The following is a 19,837-nucleotide window of genomic DNA, read 5'->3' on the forward strand; positions in this document are numbered from 1 at the left end:
CAAGTTTAGCATTTACAGAGCAGCAGGAAGGGGAAGGGAAATTCAGGCACCTGTATTTCCCTTCCTGCTGCTCTGTAAATGCTAAACTTTAAGCTTCCAGGATGCCTACAGATCCCGGCAAACCTTGAGGTAAGAGAACACGTGCTGAACCTAGGTATTTCTTCTCGTGTGTTTTGGCTCATGGAGTGAGCTGTGGGCTGGATTAAAATCTCACCTCTGCCACAAACTCCTCTCCCTGAGTTTTAACCCACATGAACATGTGAAGCCTTATTGATCCATCAAGGTCAGTACTGTGTCTACTCAGGGCATTTAGCCAATCAAAACACTGGCTCCTTTACTCTACGGACATGCATTAACCCAAATGTGCATCCGTTACTTACCAATTGTGGCAGAAATAACCAGATATGATATTGTCGTCCAGAAAATTGCCGTGAGGGTACCTTTAGGAATAGCAATAGCAGGATCCTACCCAAGGGAATAAGTAAGGTTTAGAAAGATGCAGTATTCAGACATCAGAGTATATAGTCCTCATTAACTGGCCACTTGAGATGAGGAGGAATCAGATGCATTTAGGTACTCCCCAATTAGCCCCCAGATTTGGTACACACGAAGTCTAAGGTGCTTCAGTACTGAAAAATCTGAAAATGGAACAGATTCCATTCAAATTAGGGGACTCAAAATGTAACTCCAAATGGGCTGATTCCGCACTAGTTGGATAATACACTTTATCAATCGTTTGAGGTGGATTTTTTGTTCCGCACACAAAAAAAAACCCATTCCAAATGATCTATAAAGAGGATTTGAAGTGCATTATCCAATGTGTGCGGAATCACTCCATGTGTAGGGACTTCCAGGGCACCTAGAAAGCCAAAAACATTAAGCTACAGCCAATTTCCTCCATGCACTTTAGGCAGGCTATGGGCTGGCAAGGCTGTACAGGCCTCAGCCCCTGTGGAGTTGGAAGTATGAGGCATTTTTTTTCTTTAGAAAGAAATGAAGCATGGTTTGCATACTCATCTCAGACCTTCGGCCTCTGTAGTGTGCTGGGCGCTTCAAGCAAAAAGGCTTTCGTAGCAAGGGTCCGTACAGCTGCATTCCGATTGGCCGTGTTGTTGAGCCAGCCAATCAGGGGTCCCCTACAGACTAATGAACTAGCGAATAGGGTTTCTGGATACCAGGTGTTTGCTATTGGTTGAGTTTAATTGTGGGCATGTTCTGGAGGGGGAGTTGAGTGTTCTATAAACTGCTGTTTTGATGTTTGTGCTTAGAGTGGTGATGTTCCTGTTAATAAAAGTTATTGGAAATCCCTTGAACTGTTGTACCCACTACATAAGACTCTCCGTGAACATTAGGGTTGCCAGGTCCCCCTACCCTCCAGGCGGGAGGTGGGAGGCCCGTCATTTACCTGCTTTTCACTGGTCACGTGAGTACTCCTGGCATGCACGATGACATCACTTCTGGGAGTGCTCCCGTGCTCAGCAGGGGCCCAAATCGGGCCAATTTGGTCCCAGTATGGGCTGATTCGGCCCCAATTTGGTCCAATTTGGCTTGGAGTGGGCTGCTGCAGAGCCTGGGAGTGCTGCTGTGCTCTGCAGTGGCCCAATCTGGGCTGATTCAGGCTGATATGGCCCTGATTCAGGTCCGGATCAGGCTGCTGCAGCACGCAGGAAAGCGCCACATGGCCCAGGAGTGCACTTCAAGAGGTACATTCTCCCCCACTGGCCAGGTAAGTGGGGGCAGGGAGTGGAGGGTGGGAGCGAGGATTCCCCCACCCCCAGTGGGGGACTGGCAACCGTACTGAGCATACACATACATAGATCTACTTTGAAAATTCAGAGGAACTCACATACACATGCCCAACACAAATACAGCGTTGTTGCACACATTTTATTTACATTAGTTTTATATTATTATACAAAAGTCAGTGGAGTTTAGTAGTTAGTTTCAGACAAGGATCTGGGATACCCAGGTTCAAATCACTACTCTGCCATGGACATCTGTTGGGTAACCTTGGGTCATTTACACGTCCTCAGAGCAACTTACCTTATTGGGTTGTTGTGAGGATAAAATGCAGGCGAGAAGAATGATGTGAGTAGCTTTGGGTCCCCATTGTGGAGAAAGGTGGGATATAAATGAAGTGAATAAAATAATAAATATAGCTGAAGATGGGAGGGTAAAAAGTAGATTGTGGGTGGGTGGGGATAAGCAGTGGCGTAGTGTGGGAGTGGCAAGAAGGGCAGTTTCCCTGGGCGCATAATTTTGGGGAGGTGTCATGGGGCACCGTGTTGAGGATGGCATGTGCTCTGCGGGAGGCCATCCATGGCGTCCTGGCCACTTGCCGCGCCAACAGGGCAGCTGTCCTGCAGCTGAGGAATGTGCTGAGCTGGCGACAGCAGCGCAGGTGGCTCCCATGGAGGTCTACCTGTTGGGGGTGGGGAGGCAAGCGACCCAAATTGCAGGAGTGCTCCCACACCTTGTGCAATGACGTCACTTCCAGTGATGTCTTCTCGCAGCCCCGGGAGCGCATGTGGGCTTTGTGCGCGCATGTGTGGAACACAGGAATTGCCCCAGGCACTCCAAACCCATGCTACGCTGCTGGGGAGAAGGAAGCAGGGAAAGGTGAGGATAAGGGGGCTGCCAGGAGGAAGGAAAGAGGGAATAGTGTGGGGAAGGGGATACGGGGGAAATTAGGTGATCCCTGTAAGTCCTTATAGGTTCCCCACTGTGCAAGTGGGCCTGGCCCAACAGTGGAACTGCACAACTGGGCCATAGTTTTCCCAGGGAGAGGCTACAGTGGGGGTGGGGCGGGAGCTGAAACGGGCACAAATAAATGTAGGTTGATGACTAATAGGTGGGAACAAGAGAAGAAGAGTTTAATCAGGAGCCTCTTAGTGGGATCGAAAACAGCAATTGCTCTAAAACGGAAGTCACAATCTGCTCTGACTATACCCACAGGTATTTGAAAGTATGTGATCATCTGATAATGGAAAAGAAGTCCAGTTCATTGAGAAATGGTTCGCTTTTCTTGAGCACCTTACCAAAGAAGATATCCAACCCCAAAACCCAGTCTGCCTGAAACTCTTATATCCAGGGGCGGCGGGCCTATTGAGGCCAGGTAGGCGGTGGCCGCAGGCGTGGGGTGCCGGAGGGAGCCCTGGAGGAGGTGCGGTGCATGGGAGCGCGCGCCACAAAGCACCAGCCTCCTATCCCTCCCACTCTGCGCCGCTGCCGCCGCCAGCACAAGCCCCCGGCCAGGCGCAGCCACCGCGGGCAGGCATCTGCGGCGGCGCAGGCAACCGAGCGGGAGAGCTCGGCGGCCGCCCGCTGCAGCAATCGGGCCAGCGGCGGCGCGTGCGCTCCCGTGATGACATCACGCATGACATCATCACGCAGGCTGGTGCGCGCGCGCAGGGGCGCCTGGCCAGCCGGCCGGCAGCGAGCGTGGTAAACCCTTGCACCGCCCCTGCTTATATCTATAAAATTTAGCCACCTTAATGGTATATCCAAGTTTACTCTCTGTTGTGTGCAATGTTAAGCTGTGAAGTACATACTGATATCATTAATAGAATGTTATTGCTCATATGTCTCTCATTTGCAACTTGTTGTCCTAGCTTAAACTCGGTGTGCTTAATTGGCTCTGATAATATGACCTATTATATGTAATTTGTTCTCAGATATGTTGTAATTCAAATGAAATGTCAATATGTTATGTTGTAAATGTTAGAATCAACCGTAAAATTTGAGGGGAGGGGGAAGAGAAGAAGAGTTGTCCTGAAGGGCAGTATATAAATAGATTACTATTACTATTACTATTACTGTTACTATTACTATTACTATTATAGAAGGAAGCAGGAAAAGGGGAGAGGCTATAGGGTCTTCCAGGGAAGGGAACGATGAAATAGTGGGAGAAGAGAAATGAATGTCCCTGCAGGTCTCCCACTTGTAAATAGATATATTTAACAAACAATGAGTGGAATCCATGTCCATGAAGGTCCAGCTATGCACGCCAGAAATAGCTGACACACAGCACATTTGAACCTTCTTTGCTTCCCTGGTTCGCCACGTGCATGACTATAGTGAGTGCTTTCAGTGGGAGGCCCAGATCTTTGTACACCACCCCACTTTCCCTTTGGGGCCCCAGGCAGCAACTCCTACCTTCAAATCACCTGAAATGTTGGCTCCTGCCAAGATGCCAGTAGCAGATGGGAAAAAGATGGAAAACAAACCAAAAAAGCTTCCATCAGGCCCACGCCAGTGCGGCACAAAGTTCTGAGCAAATATTTCCGCTGCAGCAGAAGAAAGAGGGTTTTTTTTGTAGCAAATTCAAGCGAACGAATGTATTTTTCATGGGATCTTCCTCAATGTATCAGAAAGGCTAAAATAGCACTGAAATCTACCTTCTTTCCAAGATACTTCACCACCACCACCCTTTCTCTTTAAACTCAGCAAACAGGTTTGGGATTGGCTCTGTCCCAGAACCCTCTAGGACTTTCAGGAGAGGACCACCACCCCAGGTTGAAGGGAAGGAGAAAACAAGTGTCTTTATGTGAACAGCAGTAGTTTAGATTTTGGTAAACAGAGAAGAAGAGACAGTTGGTATTTTAGGGCACAGTCTCTCTTTCTCTCAGGGTTGCCAACTGTGCATTGGGAAATTCCTGGAGATTTGTGGGGAAGATTCTGGATAGAGTTAGGGTTTGGGTAGGGAAGGGAAGGGACCTCAGAGGAGTATAATGTAGGGTTGCCAGCTCCAAGTTGGGAAATTCCTGGAGATCTGGGGGGTGAAACCTGGAGAAATCTGGAGAAAGTGGGGTTTGGGGAGGGAAAGGACCTTGGCATGGCATAATTCCATAGAGCCCACCCCCCAAAGTAGCCATTTTCTCCAGGTGAACTGATCTCTGTGGCCTGGAGACCAGTTATAATTCCGGGAGATCTCCAGCCACTACGTGGAGGCTGGCAAGCCTAGTATAATGCCAAAGAGGCCACCCTGCAAAGCAGCCATTTTCACCAGGAGACAATACCTCCATTGGAGATCAGTTGTAATTCTGGGATATCTCCGGGACCCACCTGCACTCTAGGGTGAAATATAAAACCGCCATTCTGTGAGAAGAACATGCCTTTGCCATGAAGGACAATTTGGATCCAACTTTTTAGAAAAATATTAGTAGGGGGAGCATAATGGAGACTTACAGCATTGAATTCTGGTGTGTAAAAAAAGGACAAGGGGACATTTTTTTCTCCCTTTTCATAATATTAGAAATTGGGGTCAGCCAATGAGAGCAATTAGCCATAAATTCAGGATAGCCAAAAAAAGATGGTACTTCATACAACACATAATTAACTAGTGCAACTCATTGCCAGAGGATATAGAAATGGCTTCTGTGCTTAGATGACTTTAACAGGAAATAGGCAAATGCGTGGAAGAGGACAGCTATTGTGAAGACAATAAGGCTAGCAATTAAATGAGCTCTGAGGGCCAAATGGAACCTCCAAGATTAAAGAAAGTAGATTTCAGAACACCGATTGCTTGGGAAGAAATTGCAAGGGACTATTGTGTCATGTCCTTTTGTGGGCTTCCCAGAAACATCAATTGCAAAGAGAATGCCGGCCAAGAACTCTTAGCAGAACTCTTGTTTTGTTCTTAGAATTTGGTGAATAGAGTTGTGGTGGAGAATTTAAATTATTTGTTGTTACTGTTGCTTAAAGAGGTAAAGGTAGTCCCCCTGTGCAAGCACCAAGTCATTACTAACCCATGGGGGGATGTCGCATTACGACGTTTTCTTGGTAGACTTGTTACGGGGTGGTTTTCCATTGCTTTCCCCAATCATCTATTCTTTACCTCCGGGAAATTGGTTACTCATTTTACCGACCTCGGAAGGATGAAAGGCTGAGTCAACCTTGAGCCGGCTTCTGCCAGGATCGAACTCAGGTTGTGAGCAGAGCTTGAGCTGCAGTACTGCAGCTTACCACTCTGCTCCACGGGGCACTGTTGCTTAAAGAGAAATATTTCCTTTAACTTGTTGACTTGATAATCTCATCAACTACCTCAGCCTTTTGGGGCCTTTGAGTTTCTCTTGCTTATTTGTCATGTCCTTTTTTGGCCTGCAATTCACAGAAATTCCTTTCTGTACCAGGCATTCATGCTAGCAGCTGCTTACCTCTGTAACTGAAGAATCCTTTTGCTTGTTTCTCCACACTTGCTGGGATAATTGTCCCCACAACATAATTTATGAAGGAGATCATGATGACTATGAAGAAGAGAACCTGGGCCTGCAAAACCAAGCAAATACTGTGTGACAACTGGATTGGTCCAGGGGAAGGCCTACAGCTCCCTAGAGTGTCTGCTTTGCAATCATATGGTCCCAGGTTCAGTCCCTGGCATCTCGAAGGAAAAGGGTGTAGGTGATGTGAAAGACCTGAAATTCAGACCTGGACAGCTGCCAGTTGGTACAGACCTTGATAGTCCAATGCCATAGGTGTGGACTAGAGGTGGGCACAAACCAGGAAAATGACAGTTCGTTGCTGTTCACGGTTCATCGCATTTCATGAACCACGAACCAGCATGAAATTTCCCGGTTCGCGAACCGGTTCATTTGGTTTGTGAATACGTCACTTCCGGGGCAGCAGAAGGTCTGCAGAAAGCCCATCCCCTCCATTTCCTAGGAAACCGATTGATTGGCACCAGGCTGTCTGCAGTGACAAACTGAAAAATGAACCAAACGAAACAACCTAAAAATCATAGAGGTTCAGTGCGGTTTGTCAGAAATGCCCTCCGATGAACCACCGGTTCACGAACCAAAAAACGGCCCAGTTCCTGACAAACTTTGGTTCGTATTTTGGTTCATGTCCATCTCTAGTGTGGACAATATGAAAAGCAGTGCATGATGGACTCATGAGCACATGAGGGATAGTGTGCTTACATGGTGTTGGATGCACAATAGAGGCAACACAATAACATTAACCTACTTTTATTTTGAGGAGTATAATAAAAAGGATGATGATGGTGATGATGATGATTTAGCACCCCTCAACATTAGTGTGCACTCTAAGTAGGCCACTCCACACCAATGACATCTACCTCCAAAACACCAAAACTTTCTTTTGAAATTCTGGTCCAGCAGGCATTGCAGTAATCCAGCACAAATTTGAAGAAAGAGAAGGGCCAGCACCAATAAATCCACCCTAATCTGATTCAGGAAGGTTAACCAGAACTGGACCTAAAGCAAGTCAAGTCTGTATCACTCAGGTAAAAAGCATGGAGCTAATGAAAAGGATCAAAGAAAGGGGAAGAAGGGTCTCTTGGACCTTAAAAACCCCAGGATTTGGGGATGGCGCTTCAGAAGGTCAGGGGCAGAATGCTGGAGCCCTTTTTGTCTGCCTGGAATGCTCATCCAATTCAGCTTTGGATGCTTCCTTATTGTATATATAAAACAGAACCTCTCACCTTAGCTTCCCATTCCATTCCAGCCAAGGAAATGCCAAGCAGCACAGTTACGGTGATAACCCCGATTATGCGGATGTCATTTGTGGGGTCTATGATAGGAGAATTGTATTCCTAAGGAAAGAAACTCAGACATCAGGTGGTTGCCAGCCTGCTACCAGAACAAATGCAATTAACAATGACTTAGACCAGCTCCAGGTATGGGAGAACTGGAGAGCAAGAACTAACTTAGCTGAGCTCTGAGCAAAGAGCCCCCCCACCCCACCCCAAGCAAAGCAGTATATCATTTAGGAAGAACATTTTTTACCTATGCCTTTCTTGACCAGATATCCTGAGTCCCTATAACAGTTATCCATTTAACTCTTTTTTTGCAAAGTGTTTGAAAAGATCCCACTCTCTCCTTGTGAAACTTGCTTCGTTGCTGAATCCTTCTCATAGATGAGAATTTCTTCTTTATATTTATGGTTTATTATATTTTATATATTTCATTCCCAGGTGTCGGGAAGGACCATTGTGTCTAAGAAGGTTAATGGATTTTGTGGCCTCTCAGTTTCAGTTGAGAAGCTCAGTTTTTTCAAATGGTTTTTCTGTTCTCAGAACAAAACTGTGGCCATTCTTTTCCCCAACCATATCAAGGGAATACAGTAGAAATACTAATGCTGATGCCCGTTTTTATATTAAACGGTGGTATATCCATCAAATCATATAAAATGGCATTTAAATGGCATTAAAAACAAAACTGAAAGAAACAAACAAACAAACTGGGAACTATACCTCCTCCACATAGGCAGAACAAAAATGGACTTCGCTGCTATGCACAAAAATTAACAAAAGAATAAAAACAATGTATTCATACATCTAATATTGCATCATATCTTTTCCTCACCATCTTTCTAATTACTTAAAAATGCTGTAATATCTTCTCATTTCAGCTTTTTCATTAGGCAAAAAGTAGCCATTTCCTTTCCATGTATCTGTATATATTACAGATATGTATTAGAGATATTATATATACACATCAGAGGTACAGGCACCAATCCAATTAACTGATATACTAATCTGACAAAGTTACTGGTTGCAGTCCAAAGGACACCCTTCTGGGACTAAGGGCCACTGAATAAAATGGGACTTACTTCTGAGTTTACCTCCTTAAGATAGTCTTCTTATTTGGTCAATTAGTGGAAGCAAATTTTAATGGGCATCTGTGTTAGAATTAGAAGAAATGACTTGTTCGTTTTTGGAAGCTATTTTGACTCTGGTGTGTTAATGTGGCAGTTTTATTTTTTTAGACTGTTAGGTTTCCTCATCCTTCCTTCATTCTCAAAAAGGCTCCTATAGGGAGGTTTTGGTAACATGTATGTTTATTTAAATTGAAGCCGCAAGTGATAATATGTAAAACCTTTAAGAAAGGTGGAGAGGGTTTTTTGTGGAGTCTCTGATGTTTTATCTAGGAACATGGAAGAGAGAGAAGTGGCTGGCTGATTCCCTCATGGAATCAGAGTGAAAGGACTGGAAAGCACAGGAGATAGCTATAGAGGTGAGAGAGAATTTTCCAAGGAACTACCATTTGCCCTAAGCTGAACTGTGGTTGCCTGAAATGAAGCTGAGGGATTGAAACCACACCTGTTGAGGACTGATTTATATTCTTGGTGGGTTTCCTTTTTCTCAGCCCCTTGCTCAAAACTGGTGGGGAAAGAAGGATGGCCCTCAGAACCCTAAAGGGTAAAATCCACCATGTGGATACCAGATCAACAGGGGCACCATTTTACACTTGATCTCACAAGAGGGCAATGCATCCTGACTAGAGATGGAAAAGAACCAGGAAAATAGCAAACCGTGTGGTTCGTGGTTTATTGCGTTTCACGAACCACGAACTTTCACGAATTCGCCTCAGTTCATGAACTGGTTCGTTTGGTTCGTGAAAATGTCATTTCTGGGGCAACAGAAAGTCTGCAGAAAGCTCATCCCCCTGTTGCCTGGGAAACTGATTGATCAGAGCCAGGCTGTCTGCAGCGATGAACTGAACAATGAATCAAATGAAGTGGCCTAAAGTTCATGACAGTTTGTCAGAAATGGGCTCTGATGTACCACCGGTTCACAAACCACGAACCGGCTCAGTTCGTGATGAGCTTTGGTTTGTATTTCAGTTCGTGCCCATCGCTAATCTTGACCCAACACATGCAGTTCTTAAGAGGTTCCAGAGAGCAAAGGGACACATTTCTCTCACATGCTTTGACTTTGGGGAAGGTCTTTCCCCTCACATGCTGACTTTGAGCAATGATTATTGGTTAACTTTTAATTCTAATGAAGTCAGCCTTGACTCATAGAAGCTTATGCTCTGACTCGGAGTCAGTGTGGTATAGTGGGTTGAGTGTTAGACTAGCAACTGGGAAACCCAGATTTGAATCCCCACTCTGCCACGGAACCTTGCTGGGTGACCTTGGGCCAGATATCCATACTTTTAGCCTAACCTACCTCATGAGGATAAAATGGAGGATAGGAGAATGATGTGAGATGCTTCGGGTCCTTGCTGGGGAGAAAGTCAGGGAATAAATGAAGTAAATAATTAAATAGTCCTTAAGGTACCACTGGACTCCTGTTTTATTTTCTACCACCGACTCGCATGTAACTTCTGAGATCTGACAAGATCAGGCCATACCAGACCATTACCCATCCCCCTAAGATAGCTACCTCCCCTGGAATATTTAACTCATTGTGTATAAAGTCTTGAAATGGCTGACTCTAAAAAACCCTAAAGTCTTGCTAGCATTCGATAGAATGAAACTGTTAAGTCTTCAAAATAATACTTCCATTAATCCCACCTAGTGAAGTACTGGTTGGTATTTGGTATACCAGCATCACATCACTTCATGATAAATATGAAATAAAATCTTATTTTGAAGAGGGAATGTGTAGCTGCTGAGCCCCACCACTCAACCGGTGATACTTCTGTAATAATCGTTCATTGTTTACCTGAAGAAGATCCCGCACAGTTTCTGCAAAGCCCACAGTGTGCATGGCCACAGCTACGGCATTAGCAAAAGCAAAGATGAGGCCAATAGAGCCTCCCAGCTCTGGCCCAAGGCTTCTGGAAATGAGGAAATAGGTCCCACCTAACAGATGAGAATGTAAAACCCATTACTTCCGTTTCAACAGTCCATTGACCCCCACATCTTGTTTCTAGGGATGGTACTGGCAACTTAGTTGTCAGGTTATTGATATGCGGGAGCAGCATGGAAGGCTACTTCCAACATCCTGGAGTTTCTATGGATGGTCTTTCTCTCTTTTCCTTCCCCAACCCACATGGTGCAGTGGTCAGAGTATAGCAACAACAACCAACATTCGATTTATATAAAGCACCTCATTGTAGTTAAAAATAATAATAATAATAACATTCAATTTATATACCGCCCTTCAGGACAACGTAATGCCCACTCAGAGCGGTTTACAAAGTATGCCATTATTATCCTCACCACAAAACACCCTGTGAGGTGGGTGGGGCTGAGAGAGCTCCAGAGAGCTGTGACCAGCCCAAGGTCACCCAGCTGGCTTCAAGCGGAGGAGTGAGGAATCAAACCCGGCTCTCTAGATTAGAGTCCCATGCTCTTAACCACTACACCAAACTGGCTCTCAGCCTAGGCTGTAGCCAGCAGCAGGGAGCTGAGTTATAAACAAGAAATAGTAGGGAGAGTTGATAAACAGGCTTATCAAGGCTAAATAAAACAAAAATAAAACACAAATCATGGAGCTCAGCGGTTAAGCATCTGCCTCAGCCGCCATCTTGGATAACTCTCTTTGATTTATGTATCGCCCTTCAGAACAACTTAACACTCACTCAGAGTGGTTTACAAAGTATCTTATTATTATTCCCACAATAATCCCTGTGAGGTGGGTGGGCTGAGAGAGCTCCGGAGAGCTGTGACTGACCTGAGGTCAGACAGCTGGCTCTAAGCGGAGGAGTGGGGAATCAAACCCAGATCTCCAGATGAGAGTCCGCCTGCTCTTAACCACTACACCAAACTGGATTTCAGAGGTGCAGGTTCAAATCCCCACACTGTCATGGAAGCTTGCTGAGCAACTTCTAGCCAGTCACTCTCTCCCATCTTAACTTACCGTAGAGGATTCTTGTGAGAATAATAATGGAAGTAGGAGAGAATGATGTTATAAGACACTTTAGGTCTCTTTTGCAAAGAAAAGTGGGATATAAATAAACTAAATAAATCACCAACCTATTTCTGAAGCAAGGCCATGGAACTAGCAAAAGGATAGGAACGGGACAAACCACAAGTGGATTAAAGGCCGAATAAAAATGAAATTAATTAAAACACTATGTTTGTCAGTATAAAATAAGGCATGCTGGGAGAGAGGGAGAGAGAGTCAGTCCACAGAACTTAGCCAAGTTCTTCAGCTAGGGATAAAATACTACCTGATTTGACCTTGCCATTGGTTGAAATTGCTGAGATGGATAGGCCTGTGATAGTGGTCACTGTCACAGACAATAGTATGATCACCCATGTCAGTGCTGTGAAGAAAAGTAATTATTTTAATGATACTGCAGTATATCATATAAAATCAATTATACTCAATTTTCTCTAATGTGGCGCCCGTGGGCACTATGGCACCCACTGGTGTGTTTCCTGATGCTTTCTTCTTCCTCAAAGCTTCTCTTCTTCAAAACAACCCTTGCTTTCTTCTACCACTTCAGAGCTGAAGATTCTTCAGAAGTGCCCAGTATTTCCCACATATCGGATCCCTGAGGCATACCTTTTCTTAAAATTGGAAAGAGCTTTCGTGAGTCACAGCTTACTTCTTCAGACTCATGAAAACTCATACCCTACCACAAATTTTGTTAATTTTATAGGTGCTACTGGACTCTTGCTATTTTTTACTGATACAGACAGACTAACACAGCTACCCTTCTCAGAATTGGAGACATTCTTAAATCTTGCTCCTGAAAAGATTTTGTTTCTCAGCATGTCAGAATACAAAGAACCCATCCCCTTTGTTTCTACTTGAGTCACAGTTCTGGACTTGTGTCCTTTGAGTGCATCTCTGCATCAGATGCTGATTGAGAGGAGGCAATGCCAGAGCCGTGGATCATGCAGAGATACAATGGGCAACCTCCTTGAGGGTGGTAATTCTACTAATGTGTCTGTAGTGCTTAATGACTGAACTGTTCAATGTAGTAGACTTACCCACATGTTAAAAAAGACTGATTGGGAGGATGCAAGTCCAGAACACTAACTCAAGCAGAGATGCAGCGGACAGTCTTCTCTATGTGTGTGCAATTCGGGCTAAAGTTGTAATTGATTTGTTTTATCATGGCAAACTAATAGTTCTCCCATGCCTCATAGTTTGTAAATGCTGGGGTTTTTATCTTTTACAATTTTGTGTGTAAGGCATATTGAGAGTACGTTTGTCTGGGGACCATTTACTGCCCTAGTTTCCCCTGTCATACTGAAACTAGCAGTGTTTGTTAGGGATTAAATTTATAACCCTAGAATTATTGACACTGGAGTCAGTGCCCTCCAGATTTCACTGCTCCATAAAATGAGCATACAAATAAATAAGTTATTTAAAAGTACACTACCTATTCCTGCTTGTGCAGTGATCCAAGGCAGCCGCAGGTAGAGAATGACGCCCCAAATATTGAGCATGCACCGGATCTAGAATGAAAGGCAACAAGAATAACTGGAAGGAATCTCTGAGAAACATAGCCAGAACAAAACCTCAGGAACAGGGAAATAGATCAGGTATTCGGATAAATTCAGTCAGCATCGGAATGAAGATTTCAAAGCCTGACCCTATGAGCCCCTGCCCTGATTGGGTGATAGAGGCCGGACTTTGCACAAGACAGGGGAACAACCAGGAGATTTGTTTATACACAGGGCTTTTTTTTCAGCTGGAATGCGGTGGAACGGAGTTCCGGAACCTCTTGAAAATGGTCACATGGCCGGTGGCCCCTGCCCCCTGATCTCCAGACAGAGGAGAATTTAGGTTGCCCTCCGTGCCACTGGCAGATACAATGGCAGAATCAAATTGGCATGATGCGTCACTAATTCTGCCCCCGGTGGGGGGGGGGAATGATTCCTGGAGAGAAAAAAATAGCATGACTAAGAAACGGCACCAGACTTTGTGCATTCTCGGCCCCTCCAAGAGAGTTCTTGATTGTCCCACTAAATCCTTTAATCCACCTGGATGGTGCCCAGCAATTTTGTTTGGGTTTAATAGCAGACTCTGCAAAACAAACAAACATCATAGGCCATTTTCACACGATGTTAACCTCTGGAAAATCGCACAAATCTCACAGCACGAAGCGTCTTCCTCGCATGATTTCCCATTATGATCCCGTTTAATGGAGTGATTTCTGACGTCATCGCGCTAGGAAGATGCTTTATGCTATGGGTTTTGCATGATTTTCCAGACAGCTTTCATTCATATGGGTCCCACAATCCTTCAGATAGTCTTTTGGGTGGGGGGTCAACAGGGACCCTGCCTCCCTCTATTGCCAATAGAAAAACTGGTATGACCCAACTCACACAGTTGAGGACAACTGGGTTTGAACCCTACAGAACAGTTTACCCCTTGTATTGTCGAAGGCTTTCACGGCCGGAGAACGATGGTTGTTGTGGGTTTTCCGGGCTGTATTGCAGCGGTCTTGGCATTGTAGTTCCTGACGTTTCGCCAGCAGCTGTGACTGGCATCTTCAGAGGTGTAGCACCAAAAGACAGAGATCTCTCAGTGTCACTACAATGGCAAGACCATGGCAATACAGCCCAGAAGACCCACAACAACCATAGTTTACCCCTTTATTGTAATGTCAATATATGGAATCTAAAGTGACCACAGGTTAGGGGGGAAAGTTATTTTCCATTTATTTAATTCTATAAAGGGTGAGTTAAATTCCTCTGACATAATACATCCAGTTTGCGCAATCTGCATTTCCTTGACACAAAAGATTGCAAGCATGCCTGCATCACCGTGCCATACTGCAAGTGGCAACTTACCATCACCCCTTTAACCCACCCAAAACGAACAGGCTCGTCTTGGGGTTGCTCATCCCCTTTGCTGGCCCCTTCTTCAGTCTCTCCTTCAGAAATTCCATCGTTACTGTGAAGTTCATACGCTGGTAGATGGAGATGGCAACTTTCTTGCTGGGGAGAAAAAGCCAGTGGGGAGAAAGATAACATAGGAAGATGGAAGTGAGGACAAGATACTGACTGAGGGCCAAGCTACACATGACGAATGACACTTGAACGGCAAGTGGATTGAGTGGAGGGCAAGTGAACAGGGAGAAATACACTTGCTGTTCAAGTGTCATTCGTCATGTGTAGCTTGGCCCTTAGAAGGCAACTCAGCACAAGAGCACCTAAAACAAGGGAATTGGAAGGCAACCTGGAGCTTTAAACGTAACTGTGCTTTGAGTGCACATGGAGAGAAATGAAGCAGGTTCATTAAGAGGCACATGTGCACCATTTATAGCTGATGCAATAGGTACATGTTGTGTGGATCTGGCCCCAGTGTGTCAACTTTAAAAGAGGAGCTCTCTTTTGTACCCAAAATCTCCAAGCAGAGAGGCATACTGCTAAATTCAAAAGGAACGTTGTGTAAGGAGGGTGGCATTGGCACTCTGCCTTTCAGCTCTCCTGTATGAGCTTTGCTTCAAAGGACTGGCAACTCTTTAGTATAATAAGATCTAAGTGTCCTAGTGATTCTTCAAGATGGCAATTTGGTGCATCCTCTGAACTCACAGTAGATGGGACCTTAGAGGGTTGACTATGATTTATTCATGGGGAAGAAATGCTCTTTGCATATGCTCGCTGTCGTTCTCTTCTTTATCATAACATCTCATGTCCAATGGATAGGAAACCTCGCATTGAAAACTAAGGAACCGTTCCCTTATAATGCCTATAACAGATTAACGCACGTTCAGACTCAAATATGAGGACAACTCACAAAGCTCCAAAGACCCTCAATTGCAATTCATGCATCTCCTGCACAGACTGAGCATGATATTACCAGGCTATGCATCTGGGGACATTTTGGATGCACTTCCCTACCTGCCTTCTCAAAACATAAGGGAGGAAGCATAAGAAGAGGAACAGCTCTTTGATTCAAAAGATGCAGTGCCATGTTGTTCTTTTCATTAGAGTTGCATGAAGAAAGGAAAGGAGTGGAGCTAAAAGCTCCAAGGGCAAGGGAGATAATGATTGCCTTCAGACTTTTAACAAATGATACAAAGGCCAAAACAACTTTGATTTCCACTTGCTGGGATAGCAAATGGAGAACAGACAATGCCGCCTGCTGGCTCAAGATACAACACGATTTTGGGAAAAGATTAAAGGAAAGCCACACAATTTCAGCACCATGGCATCAGAGAAAACCCTGGTTTGCCTTTACCTTGAGGAACGAGTGCAGATCGGCAAGGGTGGGTCTGGCATTCTTGGCTTCACTGGTGATCTTTGTATTGGCATAGTGTTCATAAGCTGGCACAACGTCAATGGTATTGTAGCCAAAGGTCCGCATATAACAAGTGCTGTTGGCGGTGAGGTGGTTGGCTTGAGCAGTGTCATACGGGGCCATATTGGTCTGCCCGTAATGCATCCTGCTGCTCTCCTCAGCGTTGATCAAGGTGCTGATGGTGAACCTCCCGTTGGAGCGTGTTGGGTCAGTTGTTCGTTCCGACCCTGGCAAGTCGGCCATTTCATTTCCTTGGATGTTGTTTGTGACTCTCTCACAGTCTTACTCTCTTCAGTCAGGCAGAGGTTGGATGGGGTAGGTTTGGAGCATATAGCACAACATACAAGAGCCATGGGAACTTTATACCCCGTGAAACCAGAAAGAACTGACCGACCCTCTGCTCAATTAACTCCCAGCAGAGGAAACTAATTGGTTTGAACCATCTTGAGCTGGTTGTAGGAAAGAATAGCCTAGGGGAATATCTAAATACTTGCTCACCAACTCCAGTTCCAGATCGAGCCTATGATAACAGATTTGGCATTAAGTCCTCAGGACAGACCAACTAAAGAACATGAAGTTGATTGGAGGCTGGGATGGGAGAACTTCTTTGATTCATTTTGTTTGGGTACATTCCGTTTCTTTTACTGATTTGTTAGGTATGCCAAAAACAAGCCATGTCCTTGGCTGGGAAGGAGATGAATCATGGCCTAGGCAGGCCCTTTAAAAACACTTCCGTCATTAGCGTGGCTGTTTGCCTTTTGACTACCTGAACTTGAGAATTTTTTTATGCAGAGCTGATCTAGAGTGTTTTTCAAAGTATCTTCTGAACATCTCCGGCTGTGGAGTCCTCAGTGAGGGATTCTTCATTCAGATCAATTTCAGGTGCTCTGCAGTAGAACAGCAAGGTTCGAGTCCAGTAGCACCTTAAAGACCAACAAGATTTCCAGGGTGTAAGTTTTGAGAGGCAAATTTTCCTTCATCAGATACAAGTAGAAATGGAGAGCCTTTATATCCCAGCCAGAGGTATGGGGGGGGGGGGTCGTTGCACAGAAGGGCACCAGGATACAAAGGTACAATGCAGCTTGATTAGATAGGAGAGGTGTTAGATGTTAGAGGTGGTGTGCCTTTGAAACACTCCTTCCACCGAATTAAGTTGTAATTGTACCTTTGCATCCTGACAGCCTTCTGTGCAACACCCCTCCCACCTTTTGGCTGGAATATAAGGGCTCAGGGATCTCCATTCCTACTTGTATCTGTCAAAGGAAGCTTTGACTCTTGAATCTTATACTAGAAAAATCTTGTTGGTCTTTAAAGTGCTACTGGACTTGAATCTTGAATGAGGTCAGTAATGGTAGAGAGGCTTCCCCCAGTATTTATCTTCCCTTGCAAAGTGAACCTACAGGACTGATTTTCCAGAATCTTTCTACAGCAACAAGCAGATGATCTACACCATCAAAACTGATCCCCCCACCTGTCTATCTGGCCTGTGAACTTACAGAGCCACCTTAAACAAACTCTGACCATTGGTTTGACTAGCCCCGTACTTAGTGTCTCCTGCGATGGCAGGAGCTCTCCAAGGTCTCACGTATCTTTTTCTTGCCCTACTACCTAAGATGATTTAAAACACAGTTGGGTAAGGACTGGACACAGGGCACCCTGTGGGCAAGTATGCGTTCTGCTGTTGAGTTATAGTTTGTCTCTGTGCATGTGCATGGGAAACTGACACCAGACACGAGTCCTGCTACCTCTGACTTGAGAAATTAAATCTCTGGTGTAGTAGAGATCTTTTTGCCGGATGGTCCTTTCTGTGGATCTAAATAGAACCAAAAAGGCATAGAGGCAAAGCTAATTTATTCTCTCTCTTTTGTTCACATTCACACACACTCTTGCTCACTACCTTCAGCCAAGTGGGAGGAAGAGACAGGGATTGTAGACTATGCTACTGAGTACTATCATTTGCTGTATATATGCTCCTACTGGGTAGTTTTCACATCATTAAAGATTTCATGTTTAATTACTTACGCTTGTTTCCAACAAAGTTTCATCACTGTTTTCAGGTTTATGCTTATTTTCACATTTCTTCAACTCATTCCCCTACATATTTGTTCATTGAATGTTCTAGCTATTGGTCATATTGACTTGCAATATAGAATGCACCTTGGGTCTCAGTGAGAAAGGCAGACTATAAATAAATGAATCGCTGATGGCTGATTCACCAGAGCCATTAATGTCCATAGAGGGGATATTCACAATACATTACCATTCCTTTTGCATATAGCCATAACCATAATGACCAGAACCCAAGCTTGTTGCAACATGCAAGCTAATATATCTTCATCCCACAAAGCCTTTAAAAAGCACAGAGAATTTTAAAAAGTTGTATGAGAAAAGGAAGAGGATCCATGTCACAGACTTTCACAGGTTTAATCACCTTTCCCTTTCCCCAGGGAGTGCCAGGAACTGTAGCAATCTGAAAGTATTTAAGGTTGGTTTGAGCAAAGAATGAATTTATTATTATTTTATTTAATCTCAATACCAAACTACAGTTTCCATGATTGGGGGCAGTGCATGAGTGTTTTAAAACCAGTACAATTTGGATTATAGATATACCACCAAGTTTTTAACTTGTAATTAAATTGACATGTTTTAATTTATGTTATATAATTGTGTATATTTACACCAGGGGTGCCCAACCTTTTTGACCAGTAGGCATCTTTGGAACTGTGACACAGAGTGATGGGCACAACCACAAAATAGCAACTACAGGGGGCAGTGCCAACCACAACATGCCTGCCACAGGAGGTGCCACCCACCACAAAACATCAGGGAGTAAAGTTATCAACATTTAATGCAGAAACTCTGTTTAAAAGGATGCCTTATATTGTTTAAAAATGTTTTGTCTTCTAAGCAGTTGCAGTAACATAGTGAAAATCCTTGGGCTGTGGTGGCAGCTGTTGCCAAAGCAACTTATAAAAATCTGCACAGCCAATCGCATTTCTAATGGACAATCAGAAGCCCTGCTAACTCCACCCACTTTATAAAAACACGTGGTAGATGCCAGGAAAGGGGTTGGCAGGTGCTATGGTTTGGCAGGATCCTTAGTTTACTTTCAAAGCCACTTTGGGCATTGCAGAAAGGCATGATATAAATATTTGAAATAAATAAAATTAAGAGGCCCTGAGAAATGTCTGCCAGTGGTTTTCCATTGAAAACCTCTTCCTTCCTTCAACTCAGCCTAAATAATTCAAATGTATGCACAACCTAAACAAGGGATCATACTGGAACTTCTGGGTATGCATGCGCCACAAACCCATGTCCAACTCAGGTTTAGGATGACCTTCCCCTACCCAGAGGTAAAACTTCTCCTCTTTAAGCCTATGAAGCTGTATGCTGGGCTGGGAAGCCTCTGGTAGCGTGGTTGATGTTAAGCTTCAACTTTCCTTCTTGTCCCACCCTTAAGAAATATTAAAAATGGTTACCCAGCTAAGTCTTAGTAGGGGACAGATCAGGGGTTTGTGCTTCCCTTTAGCAGAAACTGGCACACAAGGCTTGGGGAGGTTCAAAATGTAGCTGAAGGTTTATTTACAGAAGGTTAAAACCAAAAGGCAGGTAGGCAGATATTTGAACTGACGTGACAGAAAGGTTTTTATACAGCAACTTCACTGGCGTGAGGCACAAAACACTTGGTTTAACACTAAGTTGCTGGCTTCTTTCAGAGGTTGACACTGCTTCACAAATGTTTCCCTTTCATAGCACAGACACTGCACGACTTTCCCCCCTCTCTAGACTCCACTGAGACAAACCCTTACTAGATACTGGGCAGGCGTTATAGTTATGAGCTATAACCCTGTTCCTGGCACTGAAGGGGAGACTCTTTTCTACCCACTTCCTTGGCCCACTATACCTCCCAGATCTCTCAAGTCTAAGCAGGAGTTAGTG

At 44.5% G+C, this 19,837-nt stretch overlaps 1 protein-coding gene across 1 annotated transcript in view; it reads right to left on the bottom strand.

The window, feature by feature from the left end:
• Positions 1–16,202, bottom strand: part of SLC12A3 (solute carrier family 12 member 3) — a 39,616-nt gene extending 23,414 nt beyond the window's left edge. The window contains exons 1-9 of the mRNA XM_055000388.1: positions 15,839–16,202; positions 14,446–14,592; positions 13,029–13,104; positions 11,865–11,960; positions 10,412–10,551; positions 7,442–7,552; positions 6,156–6,267; positions 4,156–4,286; positions 381–465 (exon numbers count right to left, since the gene is read on the bottom strand). Coding sequence (XP_054856363.1) covers positions 381–465; positions 4,156–4,286; positions 6,156–6,267; positions 7,442–7,552; positions 10,412–10,551; positions 11,865–11,960; positions 13,029–13,104; positions 14,446–14,592; positions 15,839–16,141 — 1,201 coding nt within the window. The 5' untranslated portion in view covers positions 16,142–16,202. The remainder of the gene's footprint in view (positions 1–380; positions 466–4,155; positions 4,287–6,155; positions 6,268–7,441; positions 7,553–10,411; positions 10,552–11,864; positions 11,961–13,028; positions 13,105–14,445; positions 14,593–15,838) is intronic.
• Between the last annotated feature and the right edge of the window lie 3,635 nt (positions 16,203–19,837).

Source organism: Eublepharis macularius, chromosome 16 (assembly GCF_028583425.1).
Source record: "Eublepharis macularius isolate TG4126 chromosome 16, MPM_Emac_v1.0, whole genome shotgun sequence".
Classification (NCBI taxonomy): Eukaryota; Metazoa; Chordata; class Lepidosauria; order Squamata; family Eublepharidae; genus Eublepharis; species Eublepharis macularius.